General features: G+C 37.9%; 1 protein-coding gene across 5 annotated transcripts in view; it reads left to right on the forward strand.

The window, feature by feature from the left end:
* The window catches only part of LOC150108743 (twitchin-like), a 2,666,638-nt gene that overhangs the window by 2,240,999 nt on the left and 402,193 nt on the right, over positions 1–23,446 (forward strand). For all 5 annotated transcript variants that reach the window (XM_090390962.1, XM_090390961.1, XM_090390964.1 and 2 more), the window contains 2 exons: positions 9,056–9,221; positions 16,504–16,625. In XM_090390962.1, the coding sequence (XP_090247088.1) occupies positions 9,056–9,221; positions 16,504–16,625 (288 nt within the window). The remainder of the gene's footprint in view (positions 1–9,055; positions 9,222–16,503; positions 16,626–23,446) is intronic.

Here is a 23,446-nt window from a genome sequence, read left to right on the forward strand (position 1 = left end):
TATCAGACAGCCAATCCTGAATCCAGTTGACCAATCTGACATCCAGACCCATGTGCTGCAACTTAAATATCAGCTTATCATGTGGCACCCTGTCAACTGCCTTCGCCAAGTCTAAGAAAATTGCAGTATTTGCCTTTCCCTCATCTAATGCTCTTGTAACTTTATTATAAAAGGCTAGCATATTGCTAAAACAAGAGCGTCCTTTCACAAATCCATGTTGATTCTCACAGATAACATTACCCTCATCTGCCCAATGCTGTACACGGTCCCTCACTACTTTCTCCAAGATCTTAACAACTACTGATGACACACACAGACTGGCCTATAATTAGATACTTCCAGTCTGTTACCACCCTTATGCAATGGCACTATCTTACCTTCCTTCCATTCCCTGGGCACCTTTGCCAAGGCCAGACTTTCATTGAAAAGCCACGTTAATTTATCACCATATGGTCACTCTCTCCAACTGGTGGGAGAGACGTCAACTCAGTTATTATCAACTCTTCTGATGCTATAACCAAATCCAAAATTTTTTTCCCTGTGAACTTTGTAAAGAACACTTTACAAATTTTGCTAATCTTTCCTCTCCCATTCTGCTTAAGTGACCATACCATCTGAGATTAGCTCTGCTAACAATGTCAAGTTATTTCCTAATATCCTCATTTTTAATATGATATTGCCACTGATGCCATCTGTTCATATCCCTAATCTTTCTCATGACTCTTGTATCTGTGGTCTCTAGTGTTTGATCAAGTATTTTATTTCTAACCAAGCTCTCAAATTCATGAGTTAAAATTGGTTTGAACACTGTCTTGTATACAGCTAATTCAATATTTTGACTTATTTCTTTCTTATTTATTATTATTATTTTTATTATTATTATTATTATTATTATTATTATTATTACATTACACCTCCAGGGAGTCCAAAGACTCATTGAGGAAGGGCATCTACTCTACAACTCTTCGTCTCACTACTCCACCAACCTTCATCGCCTAACACCAATGCCATCTACCACTTTCACGGACAATTACAAACACCCATGCCACGGCGGGATTTGAACCCGCAGCCTTTTGGCTGGAGAGCGGATACACTAACCACTCAGCCAACCAGGCCGGCACTCTTTATTCCATATTTATTCCATATAAATTTATTGATTTTCTATCAGCTTTACTGATTCTGTTATCCATTTTCATATTTAATTTGCCATCTACACTAAAAATTATGCCTAAATAACTGAAATGTTGTAGCTGAAATGTTCTATAGGTTCACCATTCAGGATACAGTTGAGGTTTTCAATGTTTCTGCTTATTTTCATTGTCTTTGTCCTTTTTTTTTATTAATTGGGGTCCAATGGTGTAATGGTTAGCACTCTGGACTCTGAATCTCAAACTCAAACCAAATGGTTTGAGTTTTTTTATAATGTCGGTAGGCCAGGAGGACACTTTTTTAAGTAGGTAAAAAGTGTCCTCCTGGTCTCCTGCCATTACAAAAAAAAACTCGAACCATTTGGTTCTCATCCCCCCCCCCCGTATATATGCTTTACCTAAAATCCACAAACCTAATTCTCCCCTAAGACCAATAGTAGATTCCACCACTAACTCTTTGACCCCCCCCCCTCACTGGTCTTACCACATGTCATGTAAAAAACTCTACCCACTTTAAAAACTTAATTGAAAATCTTACTCTTTAAATAATACAGATATATTGTTCAGCTTTGACAATTGTTTCATTGTTTACCAATATTTCTCATTGTTTACCAATATTCCCCTAATTGACACCTTAACACTTTTAAAAAATGTTTTTCCTTCTGATATCTTACAGCTCTTTTCCTTTGCCATCAACTCTGGTTATTTTTCTTGGAAGAAGAAAATCTACAAACAGATAGAGGGAACTGGCATGGGTTCCCCCCCTCTCCCCCCCTGCTACTTTTACATGAAAAATTTTGAAAAACAAGCCATAGATTCTTCCCCTCTAAAACCTTCTATCTGGCTAATATATGTAGATTATGTTTTCTCTATTTGGCCTCATGGCCCAGACACATTAGATTCCTTCCTCGATCACATCAATAGTCTACATCCAAGAATCTAGTTTACAATGGAAAAGGAAAATAACAATTGTTTACCCTTCCTATAGACACTTTAGTAACATGCCTTCCTAATGGTAGCCTTTCTTTCTCTGTATATAGAAAACCTACTCATACAGGCAGATACATTCACAAACTCTCCCACCATCACCCCTCTCAGCAATATGGCATTATTAAAACTCTTACCAATAGAGCCCACAATCTTTGTTCCAGTGAAACTGCCCTTTCAACCGATCAAACACATACACAACACCTTCCTTTCCAATGGCTACAGTGACTACAGAATTAAAAAAATAATCAAGTCCTTCCCCATTCCCCGACCATCTCTTCAGAAGGACTTCAGAAATGCCATCACCATACCTTACATCCATGGTACATCAGAAAAAATAGCCAGATCATTAAAAAAGTACAACCTCCATACAGCTTTTAAGCCCCACCGTAAACTTGCTACCTTTATCCGTTCCACCAGCTCCTTCCTCTTTCAGTACCTGGAGTATATAGAGTACCTTTTGCCTGTAAACTGATTTACTTCAGACAGACAGTCAGATCAGCAACCATCCGGTTAGAAGAACACAAGTCATACATCTGCAATCATGATTATGGTCAATCTGGCCTTGCAGACCATGTTTTGGATACTACCCACAGGATCTCCTGGGAAAAAACCACCATGCTCCACCATAGTAAATTAAAAAAAAAAGAAAGACTATCTTTGAATCTGCATCTGCACTCAGGAATCAAACGAATTTAAACAAATATGGTTGCATTAAACTTCCCAAAATTTGGGAAACATTATTATCAGAGATCCCTTTTCACATGCTAGGCCACTGCAAATGACCATAGATGGCACACCACCTAGATAGGACTTTAGTTTCACTCGCTATTGTATTATTTTTGTGTGTGTATTATTACAAAAAAAAACTTTTTGTAATTCCTGAAGATGTCTCTGTGACGGAGACAAAATATTGGAAGTATTAAAATTAGTTTTAATCCTTTCTCGGTGCTGATAATATTCCATTAAACCTCCAACATCAAGAGATTAAGCATGTGATACAGAGGAAAAAGCATTATGAAGGCAACATAAAAGGATAGGTAACAATCAATTCCATGAGAATTACAAAGAATAGGTAAGGAGAGTGACTTGGTTGGTAAGAGTAGCAAAAGTGAAGTAGGTAAGAATATCAAAGTATAAGAAGTAGTTAGCTAATGAAGCCAAAAAAAATTCTAGGTACTTATTTCGATATGTAGCCAGCAAAAAAAAAAAAGAGTGATTATGGCTTGATAACATTGATTGGAAAAAATGATATAAGAACAATTGCTGCAGAGGATATTGCTGAGATATTTAATGAGCAGTTCATAAAGGTCTTTCATTCTTGTGAACATGACATTTTGGGGAGTTTTTTATTATTTATTATTATTATTATTACATGACACCTCTAAGGAGTCCAAAGACTCATCGAGGGAGGGCACCTACTCTACAACTCTCTGTCTCCACCACTCAATCTGCCAACTACAGTAACTCTCAGCTACCATCATCGTCTACACCAACACCACGTGCTGTCCACCAACACTAGTATTTTCATAGACAATCACAAACATCCGTATCCACGCAGCGATTCGAACCTGCAGCCTTTTTGCTGGACAGTTGATATGCTAACTACTCAGCGAACCAGGCCAGCATGGTGAGGAGAAGAGACTGACTGTAAGTGAGCAAGAGATATATGGGGAATTGAGAAAACTTGATGTTAATAAGGCTGTGGGACTTGATAATATATCGCCGCTTATTTTGTTCCAGGAAGTTGGCATCTGCTTTGGCATATTTGTGTAATACAAGTCTTGCACTAGATCAAGTTCCAAATGAATGGAAGGAAGGCAAGATTGTGCCACTTCATAAGGGAGGTGACAGAACTCAAGCATCAAATTATAGGCCTATCTGTGTGTCAGTTGTTGTGGTTAAATGGTTGGAGAGGATGGTGAGAACCAGGATCCAGAATTGGTTTGACAACAGTGGTATTATCTTTGATGGACAGCATCGATTTGCTAAAGGGAAGTTATGTTTTAGTAATCTACTTATTACAATAAGATGATAGCTTCATTGGACAAAGGAGATGGATACATAGTAATACACTTAGATTTCAGAGAGACTGTTTTTGGAATCAGCAGCAGCTTTAAAACACTTTCCAGACCTCAATAAGCATGGTGGCTGTATCAATTTCTTGGAACAATTGATACAGCCTGGGAGACAGTCATTTTAAGATCAAATTAATGCTTATTATCTCTATCTTTATCCAACAATAGATGACACCAATTAGGACTTTAGTTCCTTCTGTTTGTTTGTTAGAATTTTTAAACTGGTCCCACTATTAACTGAGTGTTGCTGTTCACGTTGTGTGGCAAACTGTTTTGTGCTCTGAAAATGCTGGGCATGATATCAGCGAATAAGTAGATAAAGTAAATAAATATTGTAAATATTGGGATCACCGAGACATGGTTGACAGAAGAGGATATAATAACAGGAATGGAAGTAGTTGGGTACAGCATTTTTCGGCAGGATAGAAAGGGAAAGCATGGTGGTGGAATACTGCTTATGATAAGTGACTATGCACCTATCATAATCTATGCCCTCTAAGAGTGGAGGCTTTGGAAGGCTGTGACACTAATGATTTTGAAAGCATATGGTGTGAGGTGGAGGTGGGAAAGGCAGGATACTTAGTGGGGTGTTGCTACAGACCAAGGAGCACAGAGAGTGGGGACCAGGAGATGTTGAGACAGTTGAGCATGGCACGTGCAAGAAGAATGATTGTTATGGGAGATTTTAACTACAGCAGTATAAATTGGGGAGAGGAAGATGCATGTAGCAATAAGGGAATGGAATTTCTAGAATTCTTGAGGGAAAATGTCTCAGGCAACATGTAACAGAGGGAACAAGAGGTCCAAGAGTTTTGGATTTGGTTATAGCATCAGAAGAGTTGATAATAACTGAGATGTCATCTCTCCTACTAGTTGGAGAGAGTGACCATATGGTTTTGACTTGGAAAATGAATAGACATGCAGGAGTATCAAAGAGATGGGAATGTATGTGGAATTATAAAGCAGGTGATTATAATAGTCTTAGACGTCAACTTGGTGAAGTTTCGTGGAGGAAGGAATTTGAAGGCTGGAATGTCATTAGTGCTTGGGAAATTGTGAAGGAACATTTGTTAGCAGCAATGGTAAGCTGTATTCCACGAGTGAAGAAGAGGACGCAATTTGGAGTAAAATGGATGACAAACAATATTAAACAGGAACTGCATGTGAAAAAGAGGCTGTAGAAGAGATATAAGGAGACAGGTGAAGAGAAGATGCATGAAGAATATAAGAGACAGGCCAGGAGAGTGACTAATATGGTAAGAAAGGCAAAACTGGAATATGAGAAAAGTTTGGCCCTTAGATCCAAGGAAAATCCTAGGGAATTTTTTAGCTATGTGGCCCGTAGGAGGAGAAATGACTGTGGAAGAATGACATTGTGGGATAAAAATGGGAATAGAGTGACTGATGCAGAGGACATAGTGGAATTGTTCAATGAACACTTTATTGGAGTATTTCGTCCTGCAGGAAAAAATTTTAATACTAGAGGGATAGGGAAGGTTCGAGGTTTAGAGGTGCAGGAAGAGAGTGTGTTCCACATACTGAGTACTCTAGATGTTTGTAAAGCTGTGGGACTGGATGGTATTTCACCTTGAGTTTTGAGAGAATGTGCTAAGGAACTGACAGTGCCTTTGACCTGTCTTTTCAATGAAAGTCTGGCTGTGGGAAAGGTGCCCAATGAATGGAAGGAAGGTAAGATAATGCCATTGCATAAGGGTGGTAGCAGACTAGAAGTGTCTAATTATAGGCCAGTTTGTGTGTCATCAGCAGTTAGTAAGATCTTGGAGAAAGTAGTGAGGGACCGTATACAGCATTGGGCAGATGAGGGTAATGTTATCTGTGAGAGTCAACATGGATTTGTGAAGGGGTGCTCTTGTTTTAGTGATATCCTAGCCTTTTATGATAAAGTTACAAGAGCATTAGATGAGGGAAGGGCATATACTGCCATTTTCCTAGACTTAGCAAAGGCATTTGACAGGGTGCCACATTATAAGCTGATATTTAAGTCTGGATGTTAGATTAGTCTACTGGATTCAGGATTGACTGTCCGATAGGTATCAGAGAGTTGTGTATGGTGGAGCAGTATCAAAGAGGCAGACGGTTACAATTGATTTTCCACAGGGCTCAGTGCTGGGATCTATATTGTTTAACCTTTAATCAATGACATTGTCCATGGATTGCAATGGGATATTCAGTTGTTTGCAGATGATACGGAGCTGGGTAGGGTTATTAGTAATAGTGCAGATGTGGTAGCCCTGCAAGAGGATTTGAATAAGCTAGACAGATGGGCAAATGTATGGGGTGTCGGTTTAATGCAGCAAAATGTAAGGTCTTGAGGTTTGGGAAACATTGATGGGATGTTGCATACTCTATGGGAGGAGTTATACTGGAGGCAGTAGGGGAGACAAAAGATCTGAGGTTAATGATTGATAGAAAACTGATATTTAGTGGACATATTGCAAGTTAGTGAAGGTAACACAGAGGATTGCTGCAATAATGAGAAGGACACTGACCTGCAGAGATAAAACGGTTATCATTCCGTTGTATAAGACTCTGATCAGACCACACTTAGACTATTGTTCTCAGATCTGGTCTCCAGGATTTGAAGGTGATAAATTAACTGTGGAAAGGGTACAAAGGCGGATAACAAAGATGATGTCAGTGCTGTACAATGTTAGTTATTAGGATCGGCTGAGAGAGCTTGAACTACAAAGTTTGGTGGATAGAAGAAGGAGAATCTATATGAAAGAGACTTTTAATTGAGAGGTGATTACAGGGTTGATACTGGGGAGTGCCTTTGCTTGGTTGAACAGCGGGAAAGAATCATGACAAGGGACCATCCCTGGAAATTACGAAAGAAACTGTGAGAAAGAAGGTGAGGAGTGGTTTCTTTGCATGGAGGGTGGTTGAACCATGGAATGCATTGCCTGATCAAGTGGTGAGATAGAGAATGGTCAATGCGTTTAAGGAGTGGTATGATAGACTTTGTGTTTCCTAGGAGGGGCCTTCCTCGATGAGTTTTGATAGCCTTGTGTTTCTTAGAAAGGACCTCCCAAGAGGCCTGAATAATAATAATAATAATAATGATAATAATAAGAAGAATATTATATTATTTTTGCTTTTATTTATTCCTGTGTTGTGAATTAAAACTGTTATAAAAAACTTAACATGGTACACCAACAGGCAAGCCTTTCTATCCATTTCTAGTTGCAGAAAGATGAAGTTCCAGAGGATGGCAGTTTTCTCAGCAGAACTCCCAAATGCAATCAAATGCCTGAGAAATGTAGAAGGTGATATGAAAGGTTCTCTAAATCTTTCCATGGATGAAATGTGAAGGTTGGTGATGAATACGAAGATCAGCTGCGGATGAAGAGTGGCAGATTGTGTAATTAGCTGTAGGCCTCTAGGTGGTGTAGAATTCTGTTGGATGTTGATGATCTACACCACTGGTTTTGATTACCTTTTTCAGTCAATAGACTGAATTATATCATGGGAACTGAAGAGGTCCCATGATATGAATAGAGTATCTGTGTAGGCAGATGAAGTCAGTTGATAGGATTCATGATGTATTCACAATGTTGATAGGACTGCTATCAGCATTGTGAAAGTTCGAGGTTGACAGTTAATAGGATAATGGGATGCAGATTTAGCTGTCTGGTTTTAAGGTGATAAAAAGATTTTAGAAAGATTCAAAAACAAATGACTAATGATGTAGTTCAGGTCTTCAAACTATGTGTATTCATTTGACAAATATTTATTGAAAGAGTGGAGACAAGGGAGGATCTGAGGTGACAAAAGACAAGGACAGAAATTTCGAGGCCACATTTCAAGAATTCTGAAGACAACACAATGGGTTTGGGCAATAATAAGGTGAATATTGATATACATAAATAAAGAAGTTATATTTCCACTACACAAGCCCTTGATCCAGCCACATTCAGACCTGAGCAAATTGGGTCACCTGGTTTTTAAGGAGATAGAGAGATTTTGGAAAGGTTCAATGAAGAGTGACTAATGTAACTCACATTAATAAATTTTTAGATGTGAGGACAGATTGAGGGGATCAGCAGAGCTTAGTGGAAAGGAAGATGAGCAATACTATGACTAAGACACATAAATCGGTGAAAGATTTGTACTAGATTAATACAGAGGTCATTTTCCGTAGATAGAGAATGCAGAACAAGAAGCATTCCTAAAAGTTAAGGATAGTATATAGTGAACTGGGGAACAGTATTTTGCTTGGAGAGTGATGGGAAAAACAATTGGAATGCATTGCCAAAGAGTGGAGTGAGTGTGAATATGGAAATGAATTTAAAGTGTAGTTGTATAAGTGTCATGTTTGTAACAGTGAGGACCTTAAATGATGAGTTGCTGGGTGATAATAACAAATATTCCCTCTTTTATTAGTAAATTATTATAGTGTATCAGTATTTTATTATAAACTATGTGGTACTTTGCTGATAACATTCCCTCAAACTGTCCTTCTATCCAACAATTTAGAGACCTGAACTACATTAGCAAAATGTGACTGTTTAAATATCAAATAAAGAATCATCAGTTATTAAAAGAATATATGTGTGTGTGTGTGTGTGTGTGTGTGTGTGTGTGTGTGTGTGTGTGTGTGTGTGTGTGTGTGTGTGTGTGTGTGTGTGTGTGTTTTATTTATTTATTTATTTGCATTTAAAGCTTTCTGATTCCATAGATGAAGGCATCATTTCAAAAATATTCTGTACTTAAATCTTTTATTAAAGACATTTAATTAATTCATTCACATCTCTAAAAATATTACTACTATATATGAATATCAATTTATTATTGACTAATAATATTTATATGTTATTCCAGATAAGCCTGACCGACCAAGATTTCCAGTTGTTGAAAATGTTGGTGATGATTCTGCAACGCTCACATGGAAACCACCTTTATGGGATGGTGGAAGCCATATCACAAATTACATGTTAGAGAAAAGGGAATCTCCCATGACAAGTTGGATTCGTTGTGGAAATACTCGGTAGGTTCATATGATGTGTTTCAAGTTTTCTGTATTAGTTCATATCATCTCCAATAATGATAATAATTTATTATTATTATTATACAGATTACGGGTATCTCCATGCAGTCAGTAGACTTATCTCAGGAGACCCAAACTAGCAAAACAATATCTATCATATCTCTTCTTGATTTCATTTACAGAGAACTCACAATTGAGTCAGGCAATGAATTCCACTCATTCACCACCCTCCAGGCAAAAAACCTTGTTCTCACACCCTTGTTAACCTCACTTTTCCATAATTTCCAGGGATGACCTCTTGTTCTTCCATCACTATCACACACAGCTGAAACATTTCCCCTGCATCAATCCTATAAAAACCTGTTAGTAATTTAAATGTTTCTATCATATCCCCTCTTCTCCACCTATCAACCAACCTCTGCAATCTACAAGCTCTCAATCTATCAGTGTAGGTAGCATTTTTTACATCACTCACCAACTTAGTACTCTCCTCTGAACCCTCTCCACAGCCTTCTCATCTCCAAGGAATCCAGGTGACCAGACCTGAGCACAGTAATCCAAATGTGGAAGTATCCGCACCTTATAAAGGAGAATAATAACCTCTTTATTTCTGGATGTTAGTGTGTTCTTCAATAACCACATAATCCTATGTGCAATCTTGGACACCTTAGCAATGTGCCCTCTGAACTTCATCTCCCTATCTACCAACACCCCTAAGTCCCTAGCCTCATCAATTTCTTGCAGTACTGTTCCATCAATGTGGTACACAGCTGGTAATCTTTTAATCCCAAAATGCATAACTTTACACTTTTCCAGATTGAACTGACATCCATTATGTTTTGTCCATTTTGCCAGCTTATTTAAATCATCCTGCAAACTTTCAACATCAGCTTGATTTTTTATTGTGCTACCCAACTTTGCATCATCAGCAAACAACTGAATATCTCCCTTCATACCATTTCCTATATCATTTATGTACAAATTAAACAATAACGGTCGAAGTGAAGAGCCCTGAGGCACACCTCTGGTTACCCGCCTCATCCTGGACTCTGCTCCTCCATACACCACCTTCTGATATCTCTCCCTGAGCCATTCTTCTATCCATATCACCAATTTAGTATCCATTCCCATCTGCTCCAATTTGCATAACAGTGTTCCATGGGGTATCCTGTCAAAAGCCTTAGCAAAATCGTGAAGTACCACTGTGTAGCCATTTCCTTTGTCCAACCCAGATGTCATTCTATTATAAAAAGTTAATAGATTACTAGGCAGGATCTACCTTTAACAAAACCATGTTGGCCCCTATACAGTATCATATCCTTATCCACCCATTCTTGAATTTGTCTTTAACCAACTTTTCCAATACTTTTACCACTACTCCCAAGATGGTGATTGATCTGTAATTTACTACCACAGTTTTAGAGCCACCTTTATGTGAAGGAACCACTTTGCCTAATTTCCACTCCCAAGGGACCATACCAGAGTTCAAACTTAAGTTAAATAACCGAGTAAGAGGAGTTGACAATTCCTTTGCACATTTACACAACACCCGAGCTGATATTCCATCTAAACCTAGCAGTGTTTGCATTTAAATTTTGCAATATATTATATACCTCTGATTTCTTAACCTCAGTTCTCACATTAGTTATTGCTACAGTCACAGAGATATCCTCACTCAGGTGATAGACTTTTGAAAAGTGATTACTCAGTAACTCGACTATTACATCTGATTTTGTCAACTCAATACCATCAGCATCCACTAAAGTTATCCTTCCAAAGTCATTCCTCCTTTTACTTGTCACATAGCAGATGAACTCTTTGGGATTACCCTTGATCTCGTTGGCTAAGGTCTTCTTATAATCTGATTTAGCTTTTCTTACTATGCTGGTAACCTTCCTAGCTTGAGCCTTGTACTGATCATGGGTGTACTGATCGCATTTCTCCTTGTATATTCTATTTTCTTTTTTTGCAGATCAAGCTTGATACTACTTCTCATCCATCTAACGCCTACCTTGCTTGTCTTCCTGACCCTTTGGACACAATCTGATATTGGTTTCCTCAGATACCTGCTGATTTTATCCCATGCACTGCTAACATCTTTCCCCTGTAACATGTTCTGCCATGGGATGGCTTGAAGTTCACTCCGAAGCTTGTTATAATTGCCTAACCTGTAGTTTCGTATATACCCTTTCTTAACATCCACAGATTTTGCAAAAATCTGTGGATGTTAAGAAAATCCACAGATTTTTCAACCTCCCAAGTCAATACCACATAATTGCTCTCACCAATTGGAGGAAAGAGGACACCTTACTTATGCATATATCCTCTGAACCAATAACCACGTCCAACACTCTCACACCACGTATGCCTTCAGTTATGTGCTGTTTCAAGGAATTATCTTGTAGAAGATCTATGGACTCCATTTCCTGTTTGCTACATGATATTTCCTCCTTCCAATTGATATCACCATAATTAAAATCCCCCATAATAATCACTAAACCTGCACTCATTGCACTAATTTGCTGATGAATGAATTTAATATCTCCCCCTGTACCCCTGGCCTATAGCAGCATCCAACTGTATATTTGGTTGCGTTGGTCACTATTTCACACCAGACTGCCTCAAATGAACTCTCATTCACATGTCATCTTGATATACTACTTTCTTTGGCTGCACCACATCAGCTATCATCAACAGTACTCCTCTCCCTTGTTCTATCTTCTCTATCCTCCCTGAAAATACTGTACCCATCACATTCAATAACAGTGACCACATCTTCTGCTGACAGCCAAGTTTCACTAATACCTACAACTTTTGGTGAGATTTCACTGACTAATGCCAAAAATTCTTCTCTCTTATTTCGAATGCTTCTTGCATTGGTATTCAGAAATTGCAGATTCCCTTTAGTTCTTGTGCCAGCTTTAGAACTGATATACATGCCACTAATTTCAGTAGTCCCATGCTGATTTGTATCCCCTCCCCTCTGCAAATAAGTATCAATAAATATACAATCACTGCTAAAGTTTCTCTCTTTGACACTCAACCTTTTTTAATAATAAAATAAAATAGAAAATTCAAGTGATAGTTCTATATCATTAATATTACAATTATAAATGTGGATGTGTGAACTTGTTGAGTTATAAATACCATACTATTATTATTATTATTATTATTGTTATATGCTACCTCAAAGGAGTCCAAGGAAGAGATGTAAATTGCATGTTGTAAGCCTGATTTACCAGCATGAGGGATTTAAAAACTGAGTTTCTGGGAGAAAAACTCTGCTAGCTCCATATTAGATTGCAGTGGTGGCCAGTGAAAATTTTAAGTGGAGGTGCTGCATATACAAAATAAAAGAAAAAATTATTTTTTTCCTAATCAGTAACCAATTAATTAATAAATAAATTTACATATTAAAAAATTGCTTTATTAAAAATATTTCACCCTCACCACGAACAAACATCAATACTAAAAGTTTCGTATCTCACAGAAATAACGCGTGCATGCATACAATTTATCTGTAAGCGACACTGCCCAAACGAGCAGTGTCGGAACACTTATAACGTGCAATCACAAGCGCAAAGGAATATCGGGGAGTCCAGCTGCAGTTGGCTGAACGCAATAATTCTGACACTGCATTAGATCGCAGTGCATTTGTTTCATAATCTAAATCGAACAATTCCAATTATTAACTATTCAATCAGTGTCAAAACATAAGCTGTAACCTTTAACATGTTGTATTGCGTTTATATAATGTTATAAGCATTATTATTATTTATAAACACAAACAAAATTTAATTTTTTAATTGGGTGTGCTGCAGTGTTGCAGTGCTTATGTACGAGCTGCCTCTGTTAGATTAGCTAACTCACCTTCAATTTAAAAAACCCATGCAAAGATTCCATTTGTCACGACAAGAATCGAATTTAGGCCTTTTCCATTCAAAATGCACAAACTACTGTCCTTCTTCCAATTGCACAACAGAGTCACTGTTATTTATTTTTCTATATTATTTTATTTTTTTTTTTGTTTCTTATTTAAGGTTTGGATATAAAAATATCACTATAATAACTATCAAGGAAAGAGCCACATGGCTTCATTTCGATGATGTAAATTATATAGTAATAGTGGATATTAAAGTCCAACATTATTTCAAAGCCGAATATATGTGGAAACTTAGGAAGTTTCGAAATTTCAACCAGACAGCTTATGAGAATATAATCCTTGGTATTGGAATTGCCATAACTTGTACTACTTTTAAAAAAACGAATGCTGCTAAAGCATCGATATATTTGCTTTTTATTAGTGCATTTTGATAAAGGTTTTGCTGTCTTGGCAGCTGTTTCGAACTGGTTAAAAACAGCTGTCAGGATAGTATTGGTTGGTTCTCTTCAGAGACAAGGCAGTTCAATTTATTCAAATTTGGAACTACTTGAGATCTAAAAGATCTCAAGCAGTTCCAAAATTTGATTTCTTATGAAATCCTATTTTGGCATACAGAGATGTGAGGATCAATATCAGAAGATTAGTGAGGAGATTGAAAGAAAACAGAGTAGTTGGTGTGTTGTCCAGTTATGACAATGAGAGCAAAGATCATGAACATTATGTTGGTGGAAATGTGTGAAGAGAAAGGAGTGCAGTTTGTGAATGTACGAGGGTTGTTTTGAAAAGTTTGATAAAAAAATAAGTTAAACACTTTTTTTTTTGGAAAACATCACCTTTATTTCTCAACATAGTCTCCCTTAAGGTCTACACATTTGGTCCAGCGAGTTTCCAATTTTTCATCCCATCTAAAAAAGTAGGATTTGTCAAATCGTGCAAAATAGTCATTGACAGACTTGATGACATCCTCGTTCGAAGAAAAGTTTTTTCCACCAAGCCAAAATTTTATGTTTGGGAACAAGAAGTAACATGGGGCCATGTCCCAGAGAATACGGTGGATGTGAAACCAATTCGAACCTCAATTCTTGCCATTGTGATGGCCGATGTGTAGGACGGTGTATTGTCTTGATGAAAGAGCACTTTTTTGTGCACCAATCTTTTTTCTTCAGTTCTTCTTTTAAACCTGTTCAACAATGATGCATAATAGACTCCTGTTATTGTCTTACCCTTTTCCATATAGTCTATCATGATAATTCCTTGGGAATCCCAAAAACAGTGGCCATCACCTTCTCAGCTGACAAAACAGTCTTCGCTTTTTTCAGTGCTCTTTCATCAGGCATTGTCCACTGTTTCGACTGCTGCTTGAAATCAGATGTGTAGTGGTGGATCCAAGTTTCATCTAAAGTCATGAAACACTGTAAATGTCTTTTCACATGCGTTGTTGATTGACAGTTAACAATTGCAGCACCCATCGCGCACACAGCTTTTTCAGCAGGATATTATATACTTATTCAGTTGAGATGCCTACAATCTCAGTAATCTCATGCATTTTCACTCGCCGGTTTTTCATAATCCTACCATGGATTTTGTCAATCATTTCTTTCATTAGTGACCTCAGTCAGACATCCGGAGCACTCTTCATCTTCGATGGACTTACGACCATGTTTAAACTCATTTATCTAAAAATAATAGTCTTTAATGCTGGTGCAGAGTCACCATGAACTGCATCTAACTCGGCTTTGATCTGCGTGGCCATCCACTTCTTCAGATTAAAGTGTTTTATCACTGCACAAAACTCATTTTTCTGCATTTTTATGAAAAATGCTAAAACGGTCATTTTAAGTGTTTGCCAAACGAGAACTGCGCCTTGCACGTGGCTAAAGTTTTGCCAAGGTTCATGAAAAAGATGATTCATGCCAACACTGTTATGAATGAATGAATGAATTGTGTCGGTGTCTATTGGAAATTTACCAAACTTTTCAAACAACTCTCATATGGAATCAGTTTGAGGAATGATTGTGACTGTATAAAAGTGACTTGAATGTTTTTGGCATGAGACAGCTGGAAATGCTGCTGAAAGAAAGTGTAATGGGTGATGCAAACAAGCAACGAGCAGAAGTTATATGTGTTGTAAATAAGCAGGACAGTGGATCAGATAGACCAATATGATTGTGAATGGAGAAGAGAGTAGGGTGAGAGATGAGAATGTTAGAAAATGGAGGGGGGGGACAGAAAGACAGTGTAAGGAGAGTGGATTCTGAAAGCAGTAATAAATGTACGTGGGCTGTTCAATAAGTAATAAGACTAATTTTACTGTTGCGAAACCACTCATCAGAATATTAATTTCTGTGGAATAAAGAAACGTTGCTGTATGTATTAGCAAAAGAGGTTGATAGATGGCGTATACGGGCTGATGTGCCAGAGTGTCACATGACTAAATGCAAGCTTGTTTCGGAGCGCCTACGAGGCACTACCAATCTTCAAAATGGAAGCGTCCTTGGAACAGTGTTATGCGATTAAATTTTGTTTGCGTTTGCAAAAATCGGCATCGGACACTTTTAATATGATACGCAAAGCTTTCCACGATGAAGCAATGTCGAGGGCAAGTGTTTTTCGCTGGCATAAAACTTTTAAGGAAGGAAGGCAAAATGTGGAAGACCTTCAACGTCCATCACAGAGACAATGATCAACACAGCAGCGATTATCATCAAGCACATCAAAAGGAAGCGTCCATTGCTGAAGAATAGCTTCTTATTGCACCACGATAATGCAAGGCCACATATTGCTGGTTGTGTAATGGACTTTTTGCAGAAGAACAACACAGATATCCTACCACACCCTCCATACAGTCCTGATCTCGCACCGTGCGATTTCTGGCTGTTTCCTCAGCTCAAGAAACCACTAAGAGGCCACCATTTCGAAAGCAACAAAGCATGTGTAAAAGCTGCAGAGGCAGTTTTGAAAGAACTCTCACATGTGTTTAAGAAGTGGACGCAACGTTGGGACAAATGCATTGCGTCTCACATTAGTTACTTCGAAAAGACCATGTAAATGATGATGATTAAAGGTAATCTGTTTTCTGTATAAATATAGTCTTATTACTTATTGAACAGCCTACGTATGTATGGGATGATCAGCATAGGATTGAGAATAGCCTGAGATGCATGGGCAGTAGTTGAGTCTGGTGAGATATATAGAAAAAAGAGTACAGGTGAGAAGACAGAAGCAAGATTTCAGCGATAAGTCTTTGACTCCACGGGGGTCTGATGTTAATAATAATAATAATAATAATTGCTATTTTTTTTTGAGAGAGAGATTTGAACTTAGATCTCTTTTCCAGCTAGTAATGCATCATTTATCTTAAATAATAATAATAATATGTTTTATTTTATCTTATTTTAGATTCACTACCCATCTTATTACTGGATTAAATGCTGGTAAAGAATACCAGTTCAGAGTTTATGCTGAAAATGTTTTTGGCAGAAGTGAGCCCAGCGAAGCAACACAACCTATTACAACTAAAGGTAAATTGTAATTCAAAACAAGTATTGTAAATTTTCATCTGAATTAATATTTTGCTTTGCTGTTACACATTAGTCAGTATTCATTATTAAATAACTTAGTTAAACTACTACCATGCATTTCATTAATAGCTTTAATTCTAAGATAGCAAACTATGCTAATTTGAAATAGTCTACCCAGTCATTTTGTGCACTTAAAATTATATTAATATTATTATTATTATTAATAATGCCAGACCTCCATGGAGTCAAAAGACTCAAAATGGGAGGAATATGTTACACACAAAGCCCATCTGACAATGGGCTATGCGTGTGACACATACTTATATAGTTCCAAAGACTTCTCATATTCCAAAGACTACTTACTACCTTAGTGAATCTTTTCTGATCCCTTTCTAATATATGAAAAATTGTTAATACTGTGAAGCATGGCGGACATGTGTAAGAAGAACTCCAGATTGAGATAAGTATCCTTGGAATAATTAAGTATATATGAGTATTAGTTTGAGTAAGAGCTACTGTAAAGGTTTTGCGCTAGCAGTATTATTAGTGTGGGTGAATTTCATTTGCCAAAATTTAATTACGAATTCATTATTATTAGATCTTAGAGCAGTAATCGGCAGAAAAAACATGCTGACCACTTTGTCATTCCATGATTTTAATTTAGACTTCAGTCGTTTCGTTAACTGTGAGGTGTGCTATTTGTATTCTTTCAATTACATAAATGATTTGTGAATGTTTAGGGCAGATGGAAGGAGGGTGTGTGTGAAGTGTGACCTGAACGAGGAATTGATGAATACAAATATGAAATTGATGATAGAAAGTGTTAGTAGCGAGAATTTTGCGTGGAAAATGAGTGCACGTTCGAAAGAGAAGGATGGTGTGAAAGAGAGGCGAAAGAATGTTAAAAAATCAGTGAAAAAGAAAACAAGTGATTTAAAAACCATAACAGGTGAGGCAAGAGTGGTAGAAGGAAACGAAATTGAGAGAACGAATGAAACTGGAAATGGCGTGATGCAGGAATCGAAAGTGGAAAAAATCGAAAGAATGAATGATAGCGAAAGTAGGATGCATGTTGGACCGAAAGTACGGAAGCACAGAAGGATGAATGACAGTGAAAGTGAGAAGGGGGGGGTCGAGAGTTAGAAAATTAGAAAGATTGAATGATAGAGAGAATGTGACACGAGATTCGGTAGTTGAATTGGATTGGATGAGGAAAGAGATGAAATGGATGCAAAATGAAATTAAGAAAACTTGGGTAAAAAAATATTAAAATAAGTCATGATGGCACGAAAGAGTTAACGAAAGATGAGTGATGGCGTTGTATGGCGACTCCATTATTAAAGGTATGCTGGATGAAAGGATGCACAAGGTATGTTTTCTGGGTGGTAAAATGAGTAGAGTGATTGAGGCATTGGATATGAGGAGGGAGCGAGCAAAGGAGTTGATGGTTTTAATCAGTATGAATGATTTGACAGAGGACAAAGAGCACGTTAGAATGGATATCAGGAGGCTGCTTAGAAGGATAAAAGAGAATAGTGTGACAGGAAGGGTACTCAGCATGTTGCCTAGGTATGACTGTGGTGAGATGAGGTGGAGAGCAAGGATTATGAATGATATGCTGGCTGAAATGTGTGAGGAGATGGGAGTACAGTTTGTTAATGTGTGGAATGAGTTTGAAGGACAAAGTAAACTGTATGGGAGTGATGGACTGCATTTAAGTGGTTATGGTGTGAGTCGCTTGGAGAGATTGCTGCTGGAAGGTAGAAAAGTGAGTAGAGTGAGAGAGAATGAATCAGATCAAACTGGAAGTGATGTGGAAGAGCAGGAGAGTTAGATACAGGAGAGATTGAAGAGGTGGTTATGAATGAGGAAGTCAGTGGTATGAGTATAGAAAATGAGAGAATGGGTGTGCAAGAGGAGCAGGGAAATGGGGAGACTCAGGGTGGACACTGTGAAAAAGGTGGAAGCTCCAAGAGGAGGTGCAAGTATGTGTAGACAGGACAGGAATGGGATGACCTGGGATAGAGGAAACAGTTGGCATTGAAAATAGTTTTAAAATGAATAAGCAGAAAGGGAAATGGCCCCAGTCGAGCATGGAGAGATTACATCGAGTGGGTGGTATCAGTGAAACTAGCTGTAGATCCAGAAATAAGCTGTAATGTTTGTATACAAATGCTAGAAGTATAAGAAACAAGGCAGATGTATTGGATGCATTAATTGAGTCTGTTCACCCAAAGATTGTCGGAATAAGTGAGACATGGTTGGAAGAGGACGACATCCTGATAGGAATAGAGATGGAAGGGTATGATGTGTTTTGTGAGGATAGAAAGGATAAAAAGGGAGGGAGAACGCTGTTGATGATAGAGAAAGAAGCACTATTTCCTTCTTGCATCAGGAGTTGCAAGAAGGAAATAGTGTCAGTGGTTTTAAAGCAGTATGGTGTGAGATAGAGGTGAATTGAATCAAATACTTGGTGGGATGTTGTTATAGAACAGGTAATGTGGATGGTGGTGATAATGAAATGTATAATCAAATTAGCCAAGCAAATAAGAAAAGGTTGATCTCTATGGGCGATTTTAATTATGGCAATATAGACCGGAATGATGAGATAGCAACTGGAAGTAAAGAAAATGAGTTTCTTGAGTTTTTGAGCAATAACTACCTCAGACAGTATGTAACAGAGGGCATGCGAGGATTGAGGGTCTTGGGTTTCGACATCTCATCAGAGGATGTAATTTTAAATGAGGTCAAATCATCCACCAGTTGGTGAGAGTGACCATGAGGTGATTACCTGGGTGGTTGCCAGCAGTGCAAGGACCCCTGTGAAAAAAGGGTATATGTGAAACTACAAGGGGGATGATTATGAAGAGCTCAGGAGACAGCTTACAGGTGTAACATGGAATGAAGAGTTAACAGGAAAAGAGATTAATGCAGCTTGGAGGATTTTCAAAAACTATCTAGTAGATGCAATGTCTAAACGTATCCCAAGAATGATAAAGATAAATTAGGTAGGTGTGAGATGAATGAATAAAGAGATTAAGCATGTGGACAGACTTATGTGTTCGTCGAACATGTTGTTTATTATTTTAACGGTATAATAGAACACAGAAACTAAGTAAATAATTAATTTATTAACTTAATGCTGATATTTCGCTGGTGTTATAACCAGCATCTTCAGAGCACAAAAACACTGTTTGTCACAATACGTGAGACTAAAACAACATGGTGTACTTAAATAAAATTGTAGCAGCAACACAAAGACTAGAGTCCTGATTTTGGCGGCCTCTATCTGAAAAAAATTTGCCAAAGATCTGGGAGACAGTCATATTAAGAAAAAACTAGCACTTTTCTAGGACTCTAGTAATATATGATAGCTTTTTTTTTTTTTTTCAGATAGAGGGTGCCAAAATCAGGACTCTAGTCTTTGTGTTGCTGCTACAATTTTGTTTAAGTACACCATGTTGTTTTAGTCTCGCGTATTGTGACAAAGTGTTTTTGTGCTCTGAAGATGCTGGTTATAACACCAGCGAAATATCAGCATTAAGTTAATAAATTAATTATTTACTTAGTTTCTGTGTTCTATTATACCGTTAAAATAATAAACAACAAAGAGATTAAGCGTGCAATCCAGAGAAAAAAGCATTATGGAGGCAGCATAAGAGAAGTGGAAATAACCAATTCCATGAGGACTACAAAGACAAGGCAAGGAGGGTGACTTGGTTAGTGAGGGTAGCTAAAGAGAGGTATGAACAGCAGTTAGCTAATGAAGCCAAAAAAGAATCCTAAGGGGTTCGTTTGATACGTAGCCTGCAAAAAAAATGATTATGGAGGGATGACATTGATTGGAGCAAATGGTATACAGACAGCTGTTGCAGAATGTGTGGTGGAGATACTTAATGAGCAGTTCATAAAGGTCTTTCAATCTTGTGAATGTGACTACATGAAAATATTGAGAGCAGTAAATGATGGGGAGAAGAAACTGAGTGTAAGTGAGCAAGAGGTGTATGGGGAGTTGAGTAAACTAGATGTTAATAAGGCTGTGGGACTTGATAATATATAACCATGTATTCTGAAGGAATGTGCCAGGGAGTTGACTCCTGCCTCGACATACTTTTTTAATATGAGTCTTGCACTCGGTCAAGTTCCTAAAGAGTGGAAGGATGGCAAGATTGTGCCACTTCATAAAGGAGGTGATCAAACTCAAGCATCAAACTATAGGCCTATCTGTGTTTTAGGTGTTGTGGTTAAGTTGTTGGAGAAGCCTGTGAGAACTAGGATCCAGAGTTGGGTTGACAACAGTGGTATTATCTTTGATGGACAGCATGGATTTGCTAAAGGGAGGTCATGTTTTAGTAATCTACTTATTTACTTATTACAATAATGTGACTGTTTTCTTGGACAGAGGAGAAGGATACTCAGTAATATACTTATTTGCAAAGGCTTTTGATAAAGTACCTCATGATAAATTGATAGTCAAACTAGAGCAGATAGGGTTGGATATTAGATTTGTGCATTGGTTTGGAGACTGGCTATCTGATAGGTATCAACAAGTTGTGTATGGGGGGAGCGCTATCTAGGAAAAGGAAAGTCACTAGTGGAGTGCCTCAGGGGTCTGTTTTAGGGCCAATACTGTTAATCTTGTATATTAATGATATAGGTGAAGATTTGGATGGAGATATTCAGTTGTTTGCAGATGATGCAATGTTGGGACGAACCATGAAGAGTAGTGAAGATGTTGTGGCCTTACAAGAAGACTTGAATAGATTGAGTGATTGGGCATGGAAATGGAGATGTGAGTTCAAAGTTGCAAAATGTAAGGTTTTAAAATTTGGAAAACAAAGATGGGATGCAGAATTTATGCTTGGTGATGATATATTGTTGGAGGTGGAGGAAATAAGAGATCTGGGGGTGATAGTGGATAAGGATCTGAAATTTAGGGGACACATAGCCAAAACTGTGAAGACAACACAAAGGCTTCTGGGAATGATGTGGAGGATGTAGGGAAGTAGGGAGAATCTTGTTCCATTGTATAAGGCTTTGATTAGGCCAACCATGGGCAATTGTGCCCAGATTTGGTCACATGGTTTTCAGAAGGATGAAGAGATGTTTGAAAGGGTCCAAAGGTGACTGACTAAAGTAGTTTCTGACCTCTGAAATGTCGAGTATGAGTAAAGATTGAGAAGGTGTAATTTGGAGAGTCTGATGGACAGGAGGAAGAGGGGAGATATATTATAGAGACCTACAAGTTGGTAAAGGGTTGTTATAGGATCAATGCTGGAGAAGTTCTACATAAAATAGTGTGAGATCTGGGGAGAACCAGAGGTCATCCCTGGAAACTCTATAAAGAAGGTGTGAGTATTGGAGTGAGAGGCAGGTTTTTTTCGTGCAGAGTTGTAAATGACTTGTATGCCTTGCCTAAGAGTGCGGTGTCAGCAAGGAGTTTGAATGTGTTCAAGGCATGGTATGATGAGCTGTGTGTGTGTGTGTGTGTGTGTGTGTGTGTGTGTGTGTGTGTGTGTGTGTGTGTGTGTGTGTGTGTGTGATAAAAGGACCTCCCAGATGAGCCTTTGACTCCATGAGGTCTTGAGGTAATAATAATAATATCCTCATCACCATTCAAACCAGATGACCAAATCTGTGCACAATAATACATAAGAGACCTGATGAAGGCCTTATATAATGGAACTAACATCTTTATTTCTGCACATCAAGATCCTCTGCACCATTGATGCAATCTGATATGATGATATCACAACTTTTGCAGTGTGACCTGAGAACTTCAGGTCTTTATCTCTCATCTCCTGTACCTCCTTACTCTATAATTTCCCCACCAATTGTATACTTTGCATCCCATTGTTGCTTACCAAATTTCAGTATCTTATACTTTGCAACATTGTACTGATAGTCACTCAATTATCCACTCAGACAATCTGTTCAAATCTGTTCAGTAAGGCTATAACTTCCACTTGACTCTTCATCATTCTTCCAAACTTTGCGTCATCTGCAAACAGTTCATATCTCCAGTTAAACCCAATCCAATATCATGAATGTTATTATTATTATTAAGAAAAGCCTTCAGAATCAGAGACTCATCAAGGGTGCATAATGTTAACCACTCCAGCTGTCATGCCTTTTCTTAAATTCATTCATACTACCTAAACTCATCACTTCCAAAGGCAATCCATTTCAATCATCACACATTACTCTATGATAGTAGAAAAGTGGAACTCCCATTCCCTTATTAATGGCATTCTCAACTTTCATAGATGCCCTCTCATCCTCTTGCTGTCCTTCATAAAATGAAAAATTTCAATCACTGGTATTTTGTATGAAGTGTTCATAAGTGTGTAAGTGTCAACAATCATGTCTCTCTTTCTCCTTTTTGCTTCTGTCTGTAGTCCAAAAATTCGCAGTCTGTCTTAATATCTATATTCTGCAATTCTGATATCATCTTTAACACTCTTGTTTCCACTCACTCAGCTGTATCAACATCACCAAGGAAACCAAAAGACTAGACTGTGTACAGTCGCCTAAGTGAGATGTTATCACCTCACTTGACCTACTGTGCAAGCGAAGTGATATCAAAGTGAGGCAAAATGACTTCCGTATCCTTGCATATCAAGGTTCATTTCAGGATTGCAATTTTCCTCTGAGACTGTATTTGCAGTCTCTGCTATATGACCCTTGTACTTCAACTCCCTATAACTTCAAGATTCCTAGCCTGATCAGTTACCTCTAGTATAATCCCACTAATACAGTGATTCTCAACATATGGGGCATGCCTCCTTTGAGGGGCACAAAAAAGTGGAAATTAAAGGAAA

This window comes from Typopeltis vanoorti, chromosome 3 (genome assembly GCF_054136105.1).
Source record: "Typopeltis vanoorti isolate ZY-2024b chromosome 3, IOZ_Tvanoo_1.0, whole genome shotgun sequence".
Taxonomy (NCBI): Eukaryota; Metazoa; Arthropoda; class Arachnida; order Uropygi; family Thelyphonidae; genus Typopeltis; species Typopeltis vanoorti.